This window comes from Oppia nitens, unplaced genomic scaffold (genome assembly GCF_028296485.1).
Source record: "Oppia nitens isolate AA-2021 unplaced genomic scaffold, nextdenovo-longstitch-racon4-pilon3 scaffold4_pilon_pilon_pilon, whole genome shotgun sequence".
NCBI classification, from domain to species: domain Eukaryota; kingdom Metazoa; phylum Arthropoda; class Arachnida; order Sarcoptiformes; family Oppiidae; genus Oppia; species Oppia nitens.
Genome location: NW_026533232.1, coordinates 3,472,804 through 3,497,574, shown reverse-complemented (window position 1 = coordinate 3,497,574; position 24,771 = coordinate 3,472,804). Strand labels below are relative to the sequence as shown.

At 29.8% G+C, this 24,771-nt stretch overlaps 7 protein-coding genes across 8 annotated transcripts; 4 read left to right on the top strand and 3 right to left on the bottom strand.

Annotated features, from left to right (window-relative positions):
* Positions 1-462: 462 nt before the first annotated feature.
* LOC128959497 (GA-binding protein subunit beta-1-like) lies at positions 463-2,677 on the top strand. Its single transcript, XM_054305456.1, has 5 exons — positions 463-670; positions 881-963; positions 1,033-1,570; positions 1,636-1,807; positions 1,876-2,677. Exons 2-5 carry the CDS (start codon positions 896-898, stop codon positions 2,616-2,618), a joined length of 1,521 nt encoding a protein of 506 aa, XP_054161431.1. The 5' UTR covers positions 463-670; positions 881-895; the 3' UTR covers positions 2,619-2,677.
* A 1,445-nt stretch (positions 2,678-4,122) lies between these two features.
* Positions 4,123-6,792, top strand: LOC128959597 (uncharacterized). 2 transcript variants are annotated; one of them, XM_054305591.1, is made up of 5 exons: positions 4,123-4,636; positions 5,215-5,496; positions 5,576-5,944; positions 6,026-6,055; positions 6,242-6,791. In XM_054305591.1, exons 2-5 carry the CDS (start codon positions 5,241-5,243, stop codon positions 6,637-6,639), a joined length of 1,053 nt encoding a protein of 350 aa, XP_054161566.1. In that variant the 5' UTR covers positions 4,123-4,636; positions 5,215-5,240; the 3' UTR covers positions 6,640-6,791. The 2 variants fall into 2 exon arrangements, with proteins under 2 accessions (XP_054161566.1, XP_054161568.1); XM_054305593.1 differs by lacking the exon at positions 4,123-4,636 and adding an exon at positions 4,743-4,981 and having other exon boundaries at positions 6,242-6,792.
* Positions 6,793-8,974: 2,182 nt separating this feature from the next.
* Positions 8,975-10,908, top strand: LOC128959505 (ras suppressor protein 1-like). Its single transcript, XM_054305467.1, has 8 exons — positions 8,975-9,390; positions 9,638-9,688; positions 9,836-9,956; positions 10,041-10,159; positions 10,217-10,299; positions 10,362-10,456; positions 10,530-10,682; positions 10,742-10,908. The coding sequence occupies exons 1-8, from the start codon at positions 9,240-9,242 to the stop codon at positions 10,854-10,856; spliced, it is 888 nt and encodes a 295-aa protein (XP_054161442.1). The 5' UTR covers positions 8,975-9,239; the 3' UTR covers positions 10,857-10,908.
* A 1,209-nt stretch (positions 10,909-12,117) lies between these two features.
* On the bottom strand, positions 12,118-16,073 carry LOC128960632 (prosaposin-like). The gene is made up of 8 exons (XM_054306759.1): positions 15,876-16,073; positions 15,623-15,807; positions 14,202-14,246; positions 13,926-14,141; positions 12,785-13,840; positions 12,631-12,711; positions 12,450-12,560; positions 12,118-12,364 (listed from the first exon to the last, which is right to left on the bottom strand). Exons 1-8 carry the CDS (start codon positions 15,931-15,933, stop codon positions 12,320-12,322), a joined length of 1,797 nt encoding a protein of 598 aa, XP_054162734.1. The 5' UTR covers positions 15,934-16,073; the 3' UTR covers positions 12,118-12,319.
* Positions 16,074-16,623: 550 nt separating this feature from the next.
* Positions 16,624-21,436, bottom strand: LOC128960508 (protein transport protein Sec24C-like). Its single transcript, XM_054306609.1, has 15 exons — positions 20,050-21,436; positions 19,813-19,975; positions 19,671-19,754; positions 19,494-19,614; positions 19,253-19,435; positions 18,934-19,187; positions 18,581-18,877; positions 18,342-18,502; positions 18,129-18,267; positions 17,944-18,066; positions 17,743-17,874; positions 17,441-17,496; positions 17,168-17,377; positions 16,920-17,107; positions 16,624-16,860 (listed from the first exon to the last, which is right to left on the bottom strand). The coding sequence occupies exons 1-15, from the start codon at positions 21,328-21,330 to the stop codon at positions 16,785-16,787; spliced, it is 3,468 nt and encodes a 1,155-aa protein (XP_054162584.1). The 5' UTR covers positions 21,331-21,436; the 3' UTR covers positions 16,624-16,784.
* A 145-nt stretch (positions 21,437-21,581) lies between these two features.
* Positions 21,582-22,787, top strand: LOC128960684 (uncharacterized). Its single transcript, XM_054306841.1, has 3 exons — positions 21,582-22,517; positions 22,581-22,642; positions 22,740-22,787. Exons 1-2 carry the CDS (start codon positions 21,651-21,653, stop codon positions 22,635-22,637), a joined length of 924 nt encoding a protein of 307 aa, XP_054162816.1. The 5' UTR covers positions 21,582-21,650; the 3' UTR covers positions 22,638-22,642; positions 22,740-22,787.
* Positions 22,788-22,877: 90 nt separating this feature from the next.
* On the bottom strand, positions 22,878-24,041 carry LOC128960686 (transmembrane emp24 domain-containing protein 7-like). Its single transcript, XM_054306842.1, has 3 exons — positions 23,590-24,041; positions 23,281-23,526; positions 22,878-23,208 (listed from the first exon to the last, which is right to left on the bottom strand). Exons 1-3 carry the CDS (start codon positions 23,770-23,772, stop codon positions 22,978-22,980), a joined length of 660 nt encoding a protein of 219 aa, XP_054162817.1. The 5' UTR covers positions 23,773-24,041; the 3' UTR covers positions 22,878-22,977.
* Between the last annotated feature and the right edge of the window lie 730 nt (positions 24,042-24,771).

Genomic DNA, 24,771 nt, shown 5'->3' with positions numbered 1-24,771 from the left:
CATTTAAAGTATATGTTATTCTACTGAATGTTATTAAAAATGAACCAATGCTTCAATAAGTATATTAATGTGTTATTTAATAGACATTTCAATTGCACTCAAAAGTTGGACCGTTAAACACATAATACATTATAATATCTACAGTATATTTATATTAACAATGGGGTCAAACTTTTTCGGTGACCTCATGACCTTTGATGACACTATTGTATCAAATGTTTAAAAAATGCAAAAAATGTTATAAAAGGCGGAACTTTGTGAATGACGTCAAGCATTGAATACAACAATAGATTCATTTTTATTGTCAATCAATGACATAGACTTTAATTATATAATAAATATATTGTTTTGTATTGATTGGCAAAAAATATATTCTAATTAATAATATATTTAATTGAAATTTAATTGAAATGTATAACAAAAATACAAATAAAATGGAAAATATTTGTTGGAAATCAATGGGAATGAAGTGAACGTAATATATGAATGATTTTAATGTGTAATGTATTCCGGATTTCAACAAAAAAGGCATTGAATTGAGTGTTGTTTCCGGAGATCACGTTTTGTCCACTTTTGGCACCGATTGACAACATTGTTGGCACCAATTGTGGTGATAGTGGACGACAGGACCAGTTGTGCATGACTTTCCATCCATATGTTGGATCAGATGGTAAGCTATTGGTGTGTTGTCAATGATGTCCAGTCATTGCTTTCCGTTTCTCTCTAAATGTCTATTGATTTCAATGATGGCGTCGTTTCCGTCACTTTCATCACTTCCACAACAAAACCATCCATTGATTTGTTTACATACACTGACCACTACATTGACAATTGTCACGACAACAGACAATAATGTGTGTCTTAATTTTCATTGAAACAGATCTTATGGTAAATAATGGACACCAGCGGACAACTGATGAGCGATTGCATCAAATTTGTCAAAATCAACTCAAATCAATTGAGGTGACATTGTTTTCATTTAGACATTTGTGTCAAATTTATTATAACTTTTTATTATTTTTATTCCTCTAGTGTATCGACGAGTGGCCACAATATGTTGAGTCCATCGCAAAGTCAAAGCAACAGTTTGTCTCCAAATATAAATTTATTTGATTTGGGAAAGAAATTACTGGAAGCGTCAAGAAATGGTGAGACCGATGAAGTTAAAGCTTTGATGCAAAGTGGAGCTCCTTTTTCTACCGATTGGTTGGGCACCAGTCCATTGCATTTCGCTGCTCAGTTCGGACACATAGAAACTGCAGAAGTTCTGCTTAGGGCTGGAATTAGTCGCGACGCCAGAACTAAAGTCGACAGAACTCCACTCCATTTGTGTGCACAAGAAGGACATCTGACTATTGTTTCATTACTTATAATGCATGGATCAGATGTCGATGCGAAAGACATGTTACGAATGACACCTCTTCATTGGGCTGTTGAAAGAGGACATACAGATGTTGTTGATTGTCTGCTCTCCAATGGCGCTGATGTTAGCGTTCAGAGCAAGTTTGAGAAGACACCCATTGATATTGCTTATGACAACGGAAGACTAGAACTGATTCCTACACTTCAAGTATTACTTTGTATTTAAAAGAGTAACCAATGATAGTAATGATTGTTGTTTTTGTTGTGGTATAGAAATACATTGGCGTTACGCGTACTAAACCTGAACCGAAACCATCGCCAACACCAGCAGTTAAGATGAGACCAATAGTATTGCCAAATAAATCGAATCGTACCTCAAAATCACCCAGGAACTATTTACATTCCAATAAACCTGTATTTCCTCAGGGAATCAATTGGAAGAAAGGTTTATTGAAAATATTTTGATTTTAATTAACAATTTGATTATAATTAAAATGTTATTTAATTTGAAAGATGATACTAACCCGATATTGACCACTTTGGCGGCACTCGCAGCAGCTGGTAATGGTATGTCAGTTGCCGATGCATTTCATTTTCTTGAAAGTCAAGGTCTGTCTATAAACAATGCGAGTACCGATTCAGGTCTGTTTCAAAATGTGTTAGAAAGTGGACAGACTATGTCTCTGACCGAAGCCGGAAAACTTGCGCTCAATTTCACGAAAGATCAAAATTGTCAGAAACCGTCACAATCTTCATCAACTGTTACCACAAACACGAATAGTGGAAACAATTCAAAGTTGATAACTATTGTGGCCGATAGCACACAACTGCCACAAATCATTAACAGTACTCAGTCAACACCTATTGTAGTGGTCAGTGGTTCAGCACTTCAAGACACTAATGATACCCAAACTACTGGTAATAGTTCGACACAAAAGTTTACTCAAATTCAAAACAGAAAAAATATAAATAATGCAAATACTTTCAAAATTAATAAAACTATTACAACTACTGGTAATACCAGATTTACAACTATACCCAAAGCACACAATATAAAACATGTTGTGATTTCCAATTCCGGTACTACAACTACGACAACCATTGAAGAGATTGTCAGAGAAAGAGATAGACTTTCCAATGAATTAAAACAATTGAAACAAGAATTAGAAGATTACAAAAATAAAGTATTAGAAAAAGACAATGAATTAGATAAATATAGACAAGAATTGAATGATTTGAAGTCTACTCGCAAATAACACAAACATTTGACTAATTTAATCATTTTTGTTAATTTAATTTAAAGCCATAATTTGTACATAGGTTTGTATTAATTATAAATATATATATATATATATTTCTATTAAAATCACGTTTATCATTATACCATTAAATGTATTTCAAAATATTAAACTTATTTAAATCTTATATAACACATACGGGATTTGTGTAATATCAACAAAATTTGATAAATAAATTGTTTAAATACTCGCATATTTTTATAATATAAAAAGTAAAACACGACATTTCATTATATTGTAGTTCATTGTTAATTATAGTATTTATTCAATATTTTTTAGACAATATCACAGTTATTTAAACATTAATTACTATAACTTATTTAGACAATATATACAATTATTGTTACTTATATACAACTGTAAGTGTCCATTGAGTGTCTCAAATGGTTTACAATATAGGCTATGATTCATAATATAATTGGTATAACTATTGTTAATCTGATTTATATATCAAATGTATTGATAATATCAATGAGAGAAGACATGCGCTAACACTCATCAATTGTATCAATCTATTGAATGAATAACTAATTTAAATGATTTGATCGACTAATTGTGTCAGTCATAGCATCTATAGATTTGCTGTTAAATATAACATAGTTTTGATTATAATTGTAACTTATTTTCATATTTATTTTTATCAATTTATTTATACAATATTAGATTAAATAATTTATATTAATGGACATAATTTTTTTTAAATGTTAATCATTAGACAAATTTAAACCAATCATCAATTGATTAAAAACAATGTCATAAATAGTGACTCATATATAGCTAATTACTATTATATTCTGTATTATAATTTTATAATATATTGTTAAGTAATGTTAAGTAATGTTAGACAATATATAGTGGAGAGCAGTGACGGCATAGTAAATGAGCGCTAAAATAGTAGTCAATGTATACATGATTTGCATCCCTATCCCAATCTGCTATCATTTATATGACTGCATTAATTAATCATTTTATTGATTATCATTAAATTTAATAAATTTTTTTTATATATATACATATATATTATATAACAACAAAATGATTTAAAGACAACAATTAATTATAACTATTGATGACATTGACATTTAGAGATAATTATATAAAATACATGAATAAAGTGATGACATTTTCAATGAAGTGATACAATAATATTAGAGATGATTGTCCTTAAGTGTGATGTCTATTGAGGTGCAGTCTGTTTAACAATAATTGTTTGGTTAGGCATTCAATGATTGGTTCATTCATTATATAATAAGCTGATTGTTATGACTCTAATGAATATAATAGAGACTAAGTTATCGTTAGAGTCATTGATTGCCCTAACAATCGATAGCTAACTATAGTTAGAAAGTTAAATATAAATCATTATTAATACTGTATATAGCAATGGTATTGGTATGGATTGCTATGGTTTGTATGGATTGTATAATTGTATGGATTATATAATTGTATGAATTGTATAATTGTATGCATTATATGAGTGATGATTAGTGTCTCGACAATTGTTTGGTGGATATGTTTAATGTAATAGTGTTTAAGTCATTCAATTCATTCATTGATCGCCTCTTGTATTGAAAGCGATCGCAAGTGAGGGGAGGAGTGAAGACAAACTCTGTTAAACACTGACTATAACTATAACTATAACTAATATAACTAAACACTAATAGCAGTGAATCGGGTCTTCAATGTTATCCAATGAGTGAACGCTAACTACAAACCCAACACTTGAAACACATTTAGTTATATAGCGCTTCACTGTTAACACTATTAATGCCATTAATGGTGTACTGTATTAGTGCTTAAACAACATTCAAATCAATTGTGTATTAAACGTGTGATTCGTCTCTCATTGTATTTAGTGTTAAACACATTGATTGTGGCAATTGTGACAACAGTGTGGGTGCGGTCATACACAACAATTAGACTGACCATTACGGTGACCATTGAGTGGACAAGACATCATTACAATCAATATTAAGGTAATAGTAGTACTTGTGGTCAATAGGTACTCCAAGTGATGACTGATTGATAACAAAAACAACAGTTGTTATGTTGTTATGCTGTGAAAGCATTGCTTTTGTTGAAGCATTAGAGGCATTGCATTGATTGCAGTGTTAATAGCATTGATAGCATTGAATACATTGAATACAATTCAAACAACTATTGATTGTAATAATGGCTCTAATAATGGCAGTCAATGGCAGCCAATGTTTGAATCAAATGTGTGTTCTTTGTCTCTAACATTGCATTCAAACATAACTCCAATGCCTTTATATGTCACTCATATCACTAAACATAGTGTCCATCAACTCATCCATCACTGAGTATTCATTAAATTTATTATTATCATCACATTTGTCACCAAAATCACCATATTTTGCTTAACCATATCTGATTAACTATTTTTCATTAAATTAGTAATTTTTAATTGAGTTAATCAAATATCTTCAGTTAATTATAACTGAATTTACCTTTTTTTTGATGACTTGATAACCACTTTATTGTTGATATTATTGTATCTAATAATCTGAATCTATTGTTGATGTCTATCATATAGTGATAAAATTCAATATCAAGTGATTGATGATTGATATCGACATGAGTTCGCAAACCCATCACAACAATCAGTCATACCTGCAGTCATATCAGGTCCACAATCCTCAGATCAGACCCGTCATCGAAAGGGGCGCCTCTTGGAGTTACAATGAAACACGAATATTGCTGTCATTATGGGGACAGGATATGGTTCAAAGACAATTGACAAACTCAAAGAGGACACGACATGTCTGGGAGAAGATCGCCGAACGGATTCGTGAACACGGATTTGACAGAACTGCCGGTAATGACAACTATAACGACTGACCAACTGAGACATAGCATACTTATCATTTGATTTGATTTCTGTTTGAATTATTTAGACCAAGTGAGGACTCGTGTCTTTAATATGATAGCAGAATATCGAAGAATACTTAAAAATCCAACGCCGGAGCGCAAGAAGAAGTGTATATTTTTTGACGCTTTAAATAAGATATATCAGGCAAAAGACTCAAATGCCATCAAAATGGCACTCAATAATTATGAAGAAGAATATAACTTTGAACCGATCGAGTTTAACAATACTGATGACAACATGGATGGTACCAATGATAACGATGATGGAGGCAATAGTGGAACGGATGGAGAAGACAAAAGTGAAATATTTGCCTATTCTTTGTCTCCAAGCGCTACACTTAATAACAATGTCGTCAACACCAATGGCAACAATGTTCAAGATTACCATTCAAATGGTCTGTATATTAGCTTTTGCTCTTTGATTTACCAGTGTTTTTGTTTTAATTGTTTTCTTTATCATAACTATATTACTATAGAAGACTCAAATGATAACATTCAAAATGATGGTAAGATTTTTTTCATTGTTTACACATAAAAATATTATGCAATCATTATATACTTTATAACTAATATAAGCGTAAACTAATATTACGTGTTAGTAACAAACGATTAGTTAGTATAGTTTATAGTTAAACTTTTTAAGGATGTAATGAATTGTTGTTAATATAATTTGCAAATAATTAAATGTATAGATATACCAATAATTCCGCCGTCGAAGAGATTCAGAACAGATGGCTCTATAAATCAATCTCAATACCAAACAATGAATTCATTGATGGAGAACTCGTCTTCAGCTTTACTTATCGACCGAATGTTTGCTCATTTGTCTAAAGAAACGGAAGTAATGCGAGAATGGGTTGGATTAGAGAGGGAACGACTGGCGCAAGAAGTGAGTCGAAGGAAAGAGGAAAATGAAAGAGACGAGCGAAGAGAAAAAGCTTTACTCCAACATTTGATGCGAATGCAGGAACAGATGCTTAACTTTTTATCGAAACAACAATTACTAAATCCGGCGGCGTCTGTGACCAGTGGACTTTCATTACCAGTTTCACCATCTCATTCAACTGATCCGATTCAACATAAAGATTAAACATTAATTGAAATTGAGAAAGACTTCATTATAGTGAATGGATAATAACGAATCCAATATTTAGTTTTAGTATTATAACTATGATTTGAACAAAAAAATATTTTTGTTGAGCATTGTATTATATGCTCTTTAGTTTATTTATATATATTTATATATTAAGTTTAAATTAGTGACACAATTAGTGAACGCCATTAGCTCTTAAAAAATAACAAATTTATTTGTTGTAAACATTTACTCATTGATCTAAAGGGCAACCGATGATCTGTTGACCACTAATTTTGTCATTGAAATCCTCCAAAGGCCTCAAATCATATAATTTAAATGTAAATAAGCGATAATTTCTTATATTTTATGTTTTCTCTAAAATTTAGAGATATTATAATCATCTATATTCTAGTAATAAGTTTCCAATCAAATGCCACAGTATTTGCTATCGATTTGAAGTCGATATCGTGTCAATCGTGACAAACATTTCATTACTTCAACCAATCATTACTATATATAAATAGCATTAATTTTGATTAACTTATTTCGTAATTCAAATATATACTATCGTTATAATGTAATTCACACCTGATTTCATTAATAATTTGAATGACATTTTTTCTAACTTATTAGACTTTTTTGTTAAAAGTCGACACAATATTATAATAATAACTTAATGTATTAAATGAAAATAAAAAAATCTAATAACAATTTGTTATTAATTTCGTATTTTCATCGATAATTTACGTATATTTGAATATTTTTACTCAATTTATATCATACAATCATGTCATAAATATTATTTACAGATAATTATATAATAAACATCTGATATAAAAAAATTATTTAAAACCTAACAAATGATTTATTGGCCACAAGTTTTTATAAATTAAAAAATTAATTATATATATATATTTATATATAGATTTATATAGTCTATCAATATTTGTTAAATTATTACAAATAGTAAAAAGTTTTATGACATTTAGCGATATTTTTAACCAATTTAATAAATTAAATTACAGTATATTTATATACTTTTAGTTTTATTTTTATATGAATAATGATATAAATTACAAATATTTAATAATGAAATATATAAATATTCAAACATTTCTGGCGTAAATTTAGCCGATTTTTGTCTTAGGCCTCAATTGTGGACAAATTATTACAATATTTGTTTTGGACACCTATTTTGTCATTTCCTAATGTAATATCATTTATATAAAATGAGACAACATTTAAAAAAATAATTTAAATTAAATAATTATTGTAAATTCCTTATATACTTTCTAGAATATATTTTATTTATTGTTAAGTTTATCACAATATATTTAATATTAAATATTATGAAATAGTTGTAACTGTCAGAGGATTAAGTTACTTAATATTAATCAATATTTGATAATATATACATTTTATATGCAATTTATTAAACATTGAATCACATTAACAATAATATAATTTTGTAGTTATTGTATATCATTTTATGATAAATTGTATAGCATTTAATGATTATTTAATAATGAAATTATATCTACAAATACAGTATATTTTTTATATTTTTGCTAATAATAAAAAATATAATATGAACTTTAGAGAGAGAGTCTTAAATAGCAGCGGCGATGCTATTATTGATAATTACAATTATCTGGTCGACTGCAATTATCTAGCCAATAATACAATTAATTAAAAAATGACCAATTACAATCTTATTTAGTTTAAAATTATCTACAACTTTGCCCTTGGTCACTTTTAAATCCAACGTAATGTTGACCAGATAATTGTGATTAATAGCATCGCCGCCGCTGTTTCATACTCTGTGAACTTTATTTATATTCAAAATTAATTTAACACAATTATTTAAAAACTTTAATTAAGTTTTTCTACAATTTTATACTTTTTTCATCTAATTTTAAATTTTACTATTAATTTACTTTTGAAAATTAACAATTTAAATGATATCATTTATAAACTACAACTAATATATACGATTTATAATTTATATATAGTATAGTATTTACTCAATAAATTAGTTTAAAAGCAATACATTGAATGAGATTTAGGACAGAATCCCACACACAATGAAAACCAGTTATTTATTCCTTATTTTATTTACTCAACATATCATAAGTTTTTCTCATAAAACAGTATTTGATTTCAAACATAGCTTTGTTGGTCATAGAGTTCATCATTTGAAAGCCATTTATATTAATTTAATCATTTTATGTTTCCAATTATTTTACTATCATTAGTGCTGTTAAACTAAGAAAATAATAAATTTGTGTTATCTTTATATTTCAACAATTAAAAAAAGTGAAAACCATATCAACTCATAGATTTATTAACAAAACAAAATACAAACTTTGAAAAGTGTTGTGTAAAAAATAAAATTGCCTTAAATTTAAATTTTCTAAAATATTTATATATTCAATAATTTTGAGCAAAGAGTGAGAGTGAGAGCATCTGGAGATTTGGCTCTGGAGTTGTATGTATGTACAGTATGTATGTATGTATATATGTGTGTATGTTGGCTAACTGTGCAATTAGTAGTGTGTATAGTAGATGGTAGTGTCAAATAGCATATAAGTTTGAATAGTTAGCAAATCATTGCAATGTTGATGACGTTATCGCGATCCTGTGTCTCACCAAACAGTACTCCGGGACACAAAATGCCGAACAAACAGAAAGTGATTCAAGAAAATGATAGCGAAGCTGATCTGTCAGACAAAGGCATCAATGGATTGGAGGAAATTCCTAATATTAGTGAGTCTTTCACAATGTCTTTGACCAAACATTTTCATAGTATATCTCAATCGCTATTTTAATTTAAAGTCAAACGCATTGGGCGTTGGTTTGCATTAAGACAAACCATATATGGCTTTAGTTAGCAATTGTTATAAAAGGCATTTCTATTCATTGATAACTGCATTGAGATATTACTATACATTCATTACTACAATGATTTGGCAAACTATTGATTAATAAATTATTAATTTTAATGCATTGACAGTGTATTCCCATAACTTGACTCGACTCACATTAAGCCATAATAAAATCAAAAGTAAGAAACAATTCAATTATTTTTAGGCACATTTCACCAGAGCTTATATGCATTTTACACACATATATATAATACATATAAATAGCATATTATTTTACAAATTATATTAATGGTTACATATTATCTATAATATGAATAAACTGATAGGTCTGCCGCCATCGATGGCAAACTTATCAAACTTAGAACAATTGAATCTTTGCAACAATCAAATTGAAGAATTGCCCACATCTTTGTCATCAATGACACGATTAAAAGTATTGAATCTCGGGTTAGTCCACACAAACAGACAATAATATGACGACACACTTATCTCTTATGAATATATATATTATCATCGATTATATCCCTAAAGATTGAATCGCTTGCATTCACTGCCGCGAGGGTTCGGCGCCTTTCCTGCTCTCGAAGTGTTGGATCTGACCTATAATTTTTTGTCTGAAAAGTCATTGCCCGCAAACTTTTTTATGCTCGGTATTTGATTGGATTTGATTGACAGTTCAATAAATGATTATTTTTCAATTATTTTAGAGACCTTAAGAGCACTTTATTTAGCAGATAATGAATTTGAGTATTTATCTCCAGATATCGGTTCACTTAAGAATTTACAAATTGTAATTATTTTAATCTTTTAAAAAAATTATTATCGTATTTGTAATTTATTATATAATTTTAGTTAGTTCTTCGGGATAATGACCTAATAGTACTTCCGACTGAATTGGGTCTTCTCATACGTCTTCGAGAACTTCACATTCAGAACAACCGATTAACGTAAGAATACATTTACCGTAATTGAAAATCTCAATCAATTAATAGTTGTTTTAATTTAATTATTGAAATATAGAGTACTTCCACCAGAATTGGGTCAATTGGATCTCTGTTCACACCGTAGTGTTGTCCGAATGGAAGGTAATCCATGGGTTCCTCCGATTGCAGATCAGTTGCAAATAGGAGTCACACATGTTATTGAATATATTCGTACCGATACTTATAGATTGTAAGATAATTAGATATATTTATTAATAATTCATTAAAATAACTAATTTATTCATTAAGTCTTTACGGACGACACTCTCAAACAATGACTCCGTCGGCAATCCCTCCACGAAATGAAGAGCGAAGGGCCCGAAAGTTGGCCAGAAATAAACAAAATCCCTATAAATGTAATTAACTCTAAATGAATTCAAATACTTATACAATGGTCTCATAAACTGATCTAATTTTACAACAATAGCTAATATATTATTAATACATTAAAATATTAACATATTTTAGTCATTGCCTTAAAATGTCCAATAAATATATGAAAGTATTTTTTTTGTAAAAATTGTAAAACAAAAAATAATTAAATTGTGACAAATAGTGCCATTAGTTTCACTAAATTACTGCAATATTAGTGAACAGTAATTAACTACAATTATAATTTTGTTTAATTTGTTTTAATATATACTATAAATACTAACATTTATTAAGTCATTAAATGCTTACATTACAGTTATATTACAAAATAAAAGTTATAATTAATAATATCATGATTTCATGTCTTGTTTTCAAAATATCAATCAATCACATGATTTGGTTCGTTTGTTTGGACCGACATCTGGTCCCATATCTGAGCTAATGGTTTGCATTACATGTGACTGAGATTTGAGGGTTTGTTTTTCACAATTGTTTGTCTGACTGATTGGCAATTTGTCTGATTGTGGTTTTGGGCTTAAAGTCGATTGATTGGACAGACATTGTGAGCCAAACAGATGATTATTGTCTGTAAGAGATAAATAAGATGTGCTTTGAGATGATGGCGAGTGAGGCACGTGTTTGGTTGACTTCTTAGAGAGTGCTTCTTGTAATATACGAGAACTGATGGTCTCCTGATTGATGTCTTTATTTGAGTGCAAAATCTTATTCAAAAGATAGCGTCTCTCTTCTTGAGCCTTCTTGAGCTTATCGTAACAAACATTAAGTTCCGACTGAACGGCACTATTAATGTAAACCAATTGATGAATTTGTTTCTGAAGACGAGTACATTTGTCTTTGTATCGCTTATTGCGGAGCTCTTCGGCCGAAGTAGTGGTCACTTCTATAGCCAATGAGTGGTACGAATTGGACAACGCATTGGTTGGTCGGGAACTGTTGTGATGAGGCGTACAAATGAACGAACACGACGTCGATATGGATCCGTTGCAACAGTTTGTACTAAACATCTCTTCATTTGATTATTTCATTCAATCAATTGTTTATCATTTGTTGTCAACAATCGTCTCTATAATACTCACACATAAAGTACAACTCAATCACACAATCATTTCATACATTTATTATTACTATTTTATTAATCAATTAATACAATAAAAATTTTAATTTTAATTTCATGTTATTTCAAAAAATGAATTGTTTTATTGAAAATCATTTTTTTTAATTAGTAGCAAAAATTATTTATGTTGTCTACAAATATTAATATTATAATACAAAACTAGTAGTTAATTAAAATAAATTTTAACTTTTAATATAGAAATATTTTATTGCAATTCATAAACTGTGACAAAAATTTAATAAAATTATGAATCGTTGAGTTAATTAATAGCTGACTTCAAATTAGTTGATATTTTATTCATATCATGTGACTCTCATTTATTAGGCAATTGGTTTCCAAACTTTATTTTTGCAAAAATGAGTTGCCTTTGAAAATAACAATTATTAATATATAACTATTTTAGTATATCTTAAATAAGATGTTAATAATAAATTTAAAAATAGCACTTACTTTACAGGCCTCTGCATGAGCTATAGTATGGCACCAATAAGTTGGTCCAAATGTGCATTTATGTCCTCCCAATAGGTGAACGCCTTCACTTGAATAGCACATATCGATTGACTAAAGTAGTTATAAATTTAATTAATTATCAATAAATGATAATTTCTAATATTTATGATAAATAACTTACTCTACAAATCTTGTCGGCGTCGCTCAAGTGGCCAATCATTTGTAGGAAATATGGAGCAAATGCTTCAATCATTAATTCACACTACAATTTAACAATAATAATAAATATTAATAACAATTAACAAACTTTCAATTCATAGGTATATATACAATACCTCAACTCTTTTGGCTTTATTTTTCAATGGATGACAAGCTTTCTCAACATATTTTGCAACCTCTTTGTCAAACACATTGTTTTCTAGCAAAGTATCCATTTGTTGCACAAGATTTCTGCAGAGTTCACACTTTTCCTGATTATTCACTTGAAAGTCTTGTTGTGGAGATTGTGCCGTTGGAACAGATATAGTAGTGTTTGGACAGAGATGTAATTCTTTCTGACAAACAGTTGTCGGATCAAAGACATCTTGAGCTATGAGTTGAAATATCATCGGTCCATAAGTTTGAACAAAGTTATCGCACGCATCCTTAGTCATGACTATCTGTAATCGTTGGCAGAGTTGGTTTTTAATGAAGTTTTCAATTTGTTCTTCATTTTTATAATCATAGATTTCTCTCTGAATGAAATGCATTAATAGTTCGCATTCAAAACATGCTTTGCTGTTACTGTTGTTTAATTTATCGACTGTTGATTCGCTTGAAATGCTTTCTTCAATTTCAGTCCATTTCACAGAACTCTTAGTATTAGCTGTTTCCTCCTTTTCGACATCATTTGATCGATTCATTGGTTGCCAAACACTTCTTGGGACACAAACGCCAAGTAGAGTACACGCAAGGTTAGGATCGCCCTCATCGATGAGGATATGAATCAACTCATTGGCATATTGTTCAATAAAATTACTGCATTTACTTCGATCTCTTACTGGAAACAGTGAGCAGACCTGTTGGAGAGCTGTTATTATTTCTTCTTCTGTTCGGTTGTCAGACAGTTGTTTAATGACATATTCGACAACTCTTTTACAAATAACACATTCCATATCATTGTTTCCATTTTCGACAGCACTTTGCAGAGGAGTCAACTGAACAACAGTTTGTGGCGGAAATATGTTAATCACTTCAGAAATATCGGCAAATTTTTCCGATTGATTATTGCTTTCAATTATTGCTTTTGTTGTATTACAGGCACCGATTGACTTACAAAACTTCTTAGGATTCAGATTTTGGCGAATATATTGAAACATATTATCGATATATTCATCGGATAAGCTGACGCACTAAAGGTAGTCAAAGTACAACCGTTTATATATTACAGGTGACTACAAAATATTTATAAAAAATAGCAAATTGATTAAGTATTACCTCATTTTCAAAGCTACCCAAGTAATGACAGGCGTCTTCAACAAAAAACTTGACCTCTAGTTCAGTGGGTCCGCCACTTATTATCTCCTTAACATTAGTGACAACAGTGACACAGAAATTACAAGTCGGGTCATCGGCGATGTTAGTCTCAACAGTATTAATGTTAATTGTATTGTTATGACAGGCAGAGATGTCATCGCAAAACGCATTTTTGTCCTATAATTTGTTTCATTAATTTAGTTTCAATAGATAATTACTTCATATCATCAAACTTACCACTTTGTTAAACAATTTGAGTACATCATTGACAATATGTGTGCACTATAGCATTAAAATATTAAAATTAATTACCGGTAATCAATCATAAAATAAATTATTAACTAAATAGGAAATAAAAAAAGGAATAAATCTATATTATAGACAGCCAGTAGAAAATTATTTGTTCCAAACCCACCCCCACCCAACCAACCACTTCCTAACCTCAAGTATTGTTTTTATGCAGTTATTCATATATAAAATGTTAGTTTAATTATTTAATTATTAATTAGTTAGGTTAGTTTGGGGTGAGTGTGAGGTTAGGAAGTGGTTGGTTGGGTGGGAGTGGGTTTGGAACAAATAATTTTCTACTGGCTGTCTATAATATAGATTTAAGCCTAAAAAACATAATTTTGAAGACAATTTTTATTTTTTAATAAAGTAGTTATTAATTGTGATCATTTTCAATTTTATACTTTTTAGGTCCATATATAAATAATTTTACAATAATAATTATTGTTGAGGGGTTTAACTTACAATATATTAATATTTTAAATTGTTATCAAACTTAAACACATTCATAAATATCATGTTTAACATAACATTCATAAAATAGTTTATGTAATAAATTTTTAAATAACACTAATACTTGTCGTGGTTTACATACAAAAAGTCTGAGATCGAAATCAGTGTTTATTATAGATTTCATTATCACAATAATTGTGATTAAAATTTGACAAATAATTTTGTTAATAACCTTATATTATAAATTATATTAAAATTTAGTCTTAAGTCGAATATCTCGAATTGTTAGTAATATATCGATCTAAATGGTCTCTAATAACTTTAAATTGTAAATAAACCCTATTTGCGTCATTTAATACCATTAGTCCTATAATAACCTGTATATATGCTATAAACTTTAATGTATAATTATATCGATTATAGAAAATTTTTAATAATTCATATATACATTTTAATAAAACTTTACTAAAAATGTGATAGGTTAATTATAATATTTTTGTACTGTATATATTTATGATATAAAATAACTAAAATTTATTATAACCATTGAATGTTTAATGAAAAAACGACTTTAAAATATAATGTGATATCATATTATAACTTATGATATATTTATTAAGAGTATTGAATGTAATATATGATAATATTTAGAATAAATAGCAAAACTTGTTTCAAATGTGTTTATATTTATAACCAAAGATAACGAAATCAGTCAATCATTTATTAAATTTATATATTTATCAATAAATTGTTTACTTAGATATTAAATTATTTTCAATCATTTATTTATAATGCGCTTAAAATTGTTGTTTTGCTTAACACGATATAAATAACAATAAAAAATAACTGCATTGCAATAAAAATTAAGAAATATTAATAAAATAATGTATTTAATGATCAATCAAAAGATATCTTACCGTAAGTTTGGTTTGTTTGCCGGGAAGTGATGAGTAGTCGTTACACATCGTCACCAATGCATCCGACAAGAGTTGGGATGAATTTGTGTTCAATTTATCGATAAATGTGACCAAAGAAGTGCATCCTTTGCATGTCTTGTCCACCGATGACAAGTTGTCCACCGGCTGTGGCAATGCATTCAAGCCTATAGTTTTCGATTCAAACGATACAAATGAATGTCATGTTTGTAACATATCATCAACAATGACATACCTTTTGTGGTGATCGACAATATGATGAGTAAAAGACTTGTCAATAATATTTGGTCCATAACTTACTCTTTGTTTGATTCAATTGAAATGCAGTCAAATGTCAATACAATTGACTATTACTTTACAGTTGTGATCACTGTTTATATAATACAATCATATGATGCGTACGACTAGTGATCACTGCTTTTAATCATCCAATCAATGATCACTGAAATACACTTACAATGACTCATATACTGTAATATAGTGTAGAGTAGTGTATAATAAACACATAATTATTAATAAAATAAAATCAATTTTAATGTTAATGTATTGCTATTAATATATTAATGTTACTAATCATACAAATAAAACATATTAAATAAATTAACAAAAATATCAAACTGTAGACAACATTTGGATTATAATTTAATGGCTAAGTCTATGAAAATAAAATATATTTCCTATTTATATGAATTATATCATTAATAATTAAAGAAATTTTTAGAAATTGTATTATTAATTTATATTTCATTTATTATATAAAATTAGAAATTAATGTTAGGAATTAATTAAAAAATTAACCATGGTATTATTGACAACTAGTGTTAATAAAATGGTAACAACCGGTAAATAAATACATAAACATTAAGACAATACTATATAATTGTTGACAAACTTAACGGTATTTTTTAAATAAACGTAAGATAATATATTTTTATTAACTTAATAATAAATTATTAAAATATTAAAAAACAAATTAATGCCATTTCTACTCATAAAACTATTACCGGTAATTATGATAATACTATTTTATTGTTACAATTAAAATAATTTAAGACTTATTTGAGACTCAATATTAATAAAATGATATTTCAATAAATAGTTCTCTCAATAACTTTATTTATAAACAAAAATTTTTTTACAATATTTAATTAAGTTGAGTACGGATTTCTCGGTGCAAATGAACCAATAGATCAACATATGATGGGCCCTCCAATTTGGTACTGATATTATTGAAATAAAAATTAAAATAAAAAATTATTTAATTACAAATATATAATACCTATCGCCAGCCATTGAATTATTGGACGCTTTTTTATCTTCATAAAGAAAGCTCCTAAAAATGGTCTCTAATTTATCAATTGATTGTCTTATAATATAAACTCTCATTGATTTCTTTCTTATATTTTCAATATTTTCAATGATTTGATTTAAATAATTTGATTCACTTGTCACCAATTTAGGCAAACCCTGCGTCACACAAAAAAATACATTTAACTTTTAAACTTAAAAATTAATACGACTTAATACCAATTCTGGCTGTATTTTAGAAATATTGTCGACATGTGATCCAAAAACTGCGCTCAAGAATTGATTTTGTCCAGGAATTGAAACGTTTGGTATATATATCAATATATAGAAACCATTCTCTAATAGATAAGCAAATGCTTTTGTATCCATTATTTTGTGAGTTGAACACCGGATTTGTGTGGCTCTTAACTGACCGCTGCTGTCATCGCACTGTTTCAACAATATTTCATTAGTTTTATTCAAATATTAATATCAATAAACTACAATCAATACCTCAATTTTTAATAATTGTGGATAAAGAATCACCTGTGATAGAGATAGAGGAGCACCTATAATAAATGTAATGTTATATTAATTAGTATTCAAATATAAGTAATATTAAAAATGGTTTTTAGTAGTTGTAAACTGTTGCTTTCAATAACAAATTGCATAAATTAAATGTTTAACTATTTAAACATAGGTACAGTATAACTACCGGTAAATTATTATCAATATTAGCGGTAATACAATATCTAACAATTACATATTGATTGCAACATTTTAACAAATAAAAATAGATAATGTGAATCAAAGACCAATTAATTTAATTTGAGAGTAAGCCTTATCATCGGGTGTCATCTCTGGTCCGCCATCAATAGCATCGCACTTTAGAGCACCGCATATATACATCGGCAATAACTTTAAGGCTTCGGGAAGTATTAGTTGACCTGATATTTGATTAGACAATTGACCACAATTAACAACTGCTATTTTAGGACATGACATATCACTTATACCAAGTGATGAACCGGGTTGTGCACAATGACGGCGATAAGCTGTTAATATATTAATGGACCGATTAATCAGTGTTTCTTTTGATTGCTGAACTGTTTTATCTCCATTTCTTTGGGCCCAAACCGCTGTTAAAAAATTAAAAAAAAAAGTATTTGAATAAACATTTTTAAAAGATCAGTTAACTCACTCTGTTTTAATAAAATATTGATAGTTGTATCACAACATGCATTCCTATAAACATCGGCCACCTGTTGACACGTCGATAGTGCCATATTATGGACACGAACTCTGCGTTCACCACTTAAAGCTGTATAAAGTATTGCTACCTATAAGAAGTAAATTATGTGATAAAAAAATTATTGTAAATATTTTAAACGAAAAATTTAAAGCAATTATTTACTTGAATGACAACAAACTCGTCTTCAGGCAATTTGTCGTCATATTTAATTTCGACCGCAATATTACATCCCGTGTTGATTGTTGCGCACTCGATATCACTTGTAGTCCTAACATAATAGTTGCCAATATAATCATGTGGACGAATCCCAGTAGAAGTTCTCACTATTATTAAGACATATATTTAATTGTCGTTTAATTAATTATCAATTTATTATCAATTTATTAAAACAGTTTTCATACCTTTCATAATGGCATCGAAGGCAAATGTTGAACGCAAAGAATATTTTAAATCAACGAGAAAACGGTCGGTAAAGTCATTAAAATATTTATAGATAGTTCCCGTTCCTGTAATTCGGACCAATTCACCCAAAGTGGCCACATCTAGATATGAACCATTAATTGGTGGAAACAAAAATAGTTCGACACCACTGGCAAAGTCTGCGACACACCGCTGGCCTAAACCAATGTAGTATTTATTAGAAGCCGGAGATAATATTGTCTTTTCTTTATCAGTTCCCAAAAGTTTTCTTATTTCATCTGTTAAGACAATAATACAATTTAAAAACATATAACAAATTAAAAATATTATATACCCGGCGAAGTAGTCCATCGAGGCTTAAGTCTGCCGGGAGTATCGGCATCAGTACCAAAGTTAGGTAAAGTACAATGAAAGAGATAAATCTTTCCGACTGGCATTGCCTGGTTATTATCGTTTGGATTATATCCTGAAAACCAATTGCCAGAATCTACTTGAGCTGTAAGAAGAGCCGCTTCAATGACTGGACCCAACACTGTCTGTGTTTCGAGCTCTTCATTAGCAAAAAGAGTTGGTAACGATTGTAGAAAACTAAAGCAAAAAATGCGATATTTCTAATACAAAACTTTCAAATTTAGTTTAAAAATTTAGTTTACCTTTCAATCTGTTCAAAATGGACTAACGGGTCGACCAAAAATGTTGTAAACGGAGGAAAAGTAGAGCTCACGTCACTAATGATATGCGAGTGACCGTTGTTTATAATATCATAAATTTGAATCTTTGAATTGTAGGTTAAAAATCCCACTAAAGGAGGACTACTACTGGGATTAAGTGGATCTCTATAAATAATAAGCGAATTAGAATAAGTAGTTTATTATATACTTTAAACATCAATACCGCGGAAGACAGTCTCTAATAATACCCGACAAATGTTTCGCTAAGTGGTACAGAATTGGCTTAGAAGTAGCGGTCAATTCCATAGCAAATATTATATGAGGTCTTCGGGCGTTCAAAACAGCTTCGTATAAATAATTTATAATTACTATAAAATTATAAATAGATTAAAATACATACAGTTTCTGCAGTATTCAGCTGTGGCACGAAATTCATAGCTTCCTAAGAATAGTTCCGGTCGATTAAATTTGTCTAATCTTTGGCCTAAAATATTTAAACTTATAACTAAATCATGAAATATAAATTACATGTCATGACAGACCCGTGTGATCCAAGTTTGCATAATAAGATGGACTGCAATCAGTAATGTGATGACAAAGAGAGCACTGAAATCTTCGTCCGCCATCAATGAATCTCATATATGGATTCATATATGCTTTGCAACGATTGCAACGAATTATTTCGCTGTTAGTGATGGGAACGACCTATTGAGCGAAAATACATTAATTGACTTAGATTTACATTGTTTGTAATATTAACTAAATTAATAATATCATACATTTTTGCCATCAACTTCTGTGTCATCAAATGGTTGAATAACAATTCCCAGCGGAATATTAGTTAATTTTAGTGTATCTTCAGTAATGGGCACTTGATATATAGTAGGTCTTAAATGATGAGGACGTGCAGATCCGCCATCATTTATGATACCATATTCGTTATCATTAATAGTTGTTACTAATGGCGGAACAGACGCCGGAATCGAAGTTGTGAACAAAATATCGGTTGTATTAAACTTTTGTTTGTCCTCTTCTATTACTTGAACCACACTCGGCATAGCTTCAGGATCTAAGCGTTGTTGAGATTGTTGTTGATAAGATTGTTGTTGTTGTTGTTGATAAGCTTGTTGTTGTTGTTGAGGAGCGCCAGACATTGCTGATGGAGAACCGTAACGGTTTTGCATTGGTTGTTGAGCCATCTGTCCAGGCATTGGAGGCGCTGACAATGGAGCCGACATATTCTGCATTTGTTGTGTTGGCGGAGGAGGAAATCGTGAGGCCATCGGTGGCATTTGGTTAACTGTTTGTGGAACTGAAGGAATTTGTTGTCCCATATTTTGTGGATTAAGTGATCCTCTTTGCTGAAACTGTTGTGACTGTGGAAGTTGTGGTTGTGGTGTTGATTGTGGTAAATATGTATTACTTTGAAAGTTTTGTTGAGTTTGGAGAGAATTCTGATTCCAGTTATTTGTTTCCGATGTTTGTGGTAACTGAGCGCCAGCTACGGGAGGACGCGACCAGTTTTGTTGACCGCCCGATAAATCCAAATTTGGTTGAAGTGGTCGTTGTTGCGGATCATTTTGAAGCGATGGAAACGTAGATTGTGTTTGCGGTAAAGTATATGTTTGCGAACCAACCGGCGAAACGGGTGATTGTTGTTGTGTTTGGTAACCGTTATGTGATTGAAACGGTTGTTGTTGTACACCACTCAACGAGACATTTCTCATTTGATCCGATAAGTTGTTCATATGTTGTGATGTGTCAGTTGAACCCAAACTTGTTTGCATTGGTTGTTGATTTGGTCTTTGAGATTGCAGTGAGTCTTGTGATAGTTGTGGTCCCGGAGGCACACTCTTAACGGGTTGAGATACCTGTTGGCTAAATGGCGGCGAAGACATATTGGTCTGCGGCTGATGTCCGTAGGGCTGCATTGGTGTTGGGTTTGCCATTTGGGCAGCGCTTCCATTGATCTGATAGTATTGCTGTGGATTCGGTTGCGGTGGTATGTGTGGGGTATTTGGTTGATAATACATTTGCTGATCCATTGAATTAAAAGACATGAAGAAATGTCAAATAATTAGATAACAAATTGTAAATTAAATGTAATGTAAGTCAATGTCGACGTGTCTTACAATCGACGACAACAACACTGAAAACATTAAAACTCTTACTGAAGACCAATAAAACGTCTTTTATTAATATTTTAATTATTTATCAATTGTTCATTAATTACGCTATTATTAAGTGAAACCCATTTGAAAGTCATTACATTTGAAGACATTTGTATCATTTGATAGCATTTTTCAGTAATTCATACGTTTTTTATGGTAATAATTGAAGAGATTTTAATTGTCAGATGTTTTGATAATTTTGAAAATCAATGAGTGATTTGTGGACACAATATTGGGGCGAATCGTTGCCGACGACTCCCGAAGACACCAACATTTTAACCGTTGAGCGCTCACAACTCACAAGAGTTACACCAATTGATCTTCAAAACACTTCCGATAAGTTAGACTTGAATTTGACTGACGAGAAGCGCAACTTTTGGTCACAACAGCTAATAGACAACAGTCTGGTCAGTGATGTGCCGATCGGGTGTCCCGTAATGCTTCAGACCATCAAATTGTTGCGACTTTTGAGACAACTTAACAACGGCTCAAACAATGATATCACCAGACAATCCATTCCTCAACTCATTACATCAAATACTCAACAAAACAATGGTTTAAATATCTTTAAGATTAAGAATAAAGTGATTAACGAAAAAGCAATCAAAGAATTGATGAGAAGATCTGTTGTTATAATTAGTAACTTCTATGGTATTGATTATATGAGTCAATCAGTTATGGATTTATTGGTTGACTTAATGTCTGAATATTTGCATCGTTTGTGTCAAAGAATTCGCATTACAACCGACTCTTCAGAACTCAAGTCTTCCAACGATTTCATTGATGTAATCGACAGAGTCTTTCATGACATGAATGTTTCAAACTTTGAGGCTTTACGTCAACACCAGTCAGACATAAATCTTTATAATCAGAATCTACTTAAAGAAGTGGAAAGAAGAATATCTATAAATGAATCGATAATTAATAGCAATAAAATGTCAAATGAATTACAGACAATAGTGGACAACGAATCGATTGTCGACAACAATTCGCCATCACTTTCATCTAGTATTCAGTCGTTAACCAAAGACACAGAACCAACGCTATCACTCAAATCACTTCTCAGTTCATATAAAGTAATGTAAAATATAGATAACTTTATAAACAGTGATTATAATTAGTGATAAATTGTTTGACAGAGCGATGATGTCCACGAAAACGAACAGTTGTTTGGTTTGACATCTCCTTTAAAATAATTACAGTAATTATAATGTTATATTAAATTTGACATTTTTATTATAATACGGTATATATAGTATTGTTTATAATAAATTTGATATTTAATAATTTATATACAGATTACACACAATACTGTCGCTGACCAATGGATCACACATTTACGTTAATTATTACAATTAATAATAATTATTGCATTTGTTTGTAAATATTTTATAATTTTTTTGGGTAGACTATCAAAATTGTAATTACGGTATTAAATATTTAATTTAAATATTTATTGAATTTAAAAGATGTTGAATTACTGCAAAATATGGTATGAAGTGAATTACAATTTAAATTAATATAATATAACTAAAGCTATGTATTAGTAATTGATATCCTTTTATCGGTGAAGAAATTCTTGAGAATCATGACCTGTCCGACGCCTATAAGTAAGACAACACTGGTTTCGATGAGAGACCACCACAAGACTCTTGTGTTTAAATCTTCTCCCCGTTTCCTTCCTTTGGATTCATTTAATCGATAGTGTGTTTGGGCGTCGATTACTGAGTTAAGACTTTCATGTATATTGGCTGATGACTGTTCCATCTGTAAAGTTATACAAATAAAAGATTAATCATTTAATTAACAATCTTTGATGGGTTGAGTAGTTTGACATACTTTAGTCATAGCAGTCATGTGTTCCTGAGTGCCGGGAAGTGCCGGTTCTTCGCCCACTTGAAAGTCAAAGTAAACTAATTTGTGACTAAAAGTAGAGAACTCGTTGCTGAAGCAGACAGTATACGTGCCGGTCGTGGCCGGTGTCCACGTGAATGTGTCGAACTGCTTCTTGATTCCCTGATATAACACCTCACCTCTTGGTCCCTGAAGACTCATATCAACATCATAGTGACCGCCCGTCACCACCTAATGATACAATCATTTCATTAATATCTCATCACTTCAATTGGTCACTCACTCAACACATACCTGAAACTCGACCGTTGATTTGACGCCTTGTCTGATATCTTCATGAAAGCACTGCTTTGCGTTGTCTGGCAATTCAAATGTCAGTTCAACACTCAAGACATCAACAAAAAGTAACCACAAATACAATACTAGCAAATGAATGCCATATTTGTTCATCTGATTCATCAATTGGTTGATCATCATTGGCCACCGATAAATCACTCACTAATAACAAAATAAGTTTATTATTACAACGGATCCAATTTATGGTAGATTATGGATGTCATCAACAGTTGAGATAATCACCAAATGGATCACTGCTTTCATATATCAGTTAATTGTCAGGTAATGACACTTCACTTCAATTCAATGCATTAATTGGTGTCTTATGTGTCATACTATTGGTTGACAAACAGTGTAAACGACGTGGCATTCAATGCATTGCATTCAAGACATTGCATTTAATACACTATTTTCATCATTACTCTCAACATATGGCACCCAATAGATGGCAATATAACTACAGTATTGTTACTTAAATCATAACTATTTATATTATTAATAAATTATTACAGTTTTATTATTATTAAAAGTTTTAAATAATTAGAGATTAAAAATGTATAGACTTTTTATTATGCGATTCAACATTTTTTAAAACTTTTATCCGACTCTAATATTGATAATTTTGAAATTGTAATAATTCAACATTTAGTTCAACATTATATTTATTTATTTTTAAATTTTTACTATATTATACAACTTTGATTATTTATATAAAACTTTTTTTAAAAACATTTTAAGCAAAACAAAAATGAAAGCCATAAATGATATAATACATAATTATAATACAGTATTAATGATATAACTTAAGTATACATTTAGTTTGATTTGTGGCATCAAAATTAACAGTTTATTTTTAATACTGTATTATTAATAAACTGAGTAAATATACTGTTTTATGTTTCCTCAATGGATCCAAATATTTTAATTTATTATAATGTCTGTTATATATTTTGACCACTAAATACCCATTTGAAACATTATTTATACAAAACATGAAATTGTGTCCACGATTTTATCTGACATTTCTAGTCATAACATTTTTAACTGGTTTTTGTATAGAAAACAAAATTTTTATTATAAAATAAATATTTTGATTAAAAAATAATTATAAGAAAACCTTTTTTAATCTCATAATTTTCA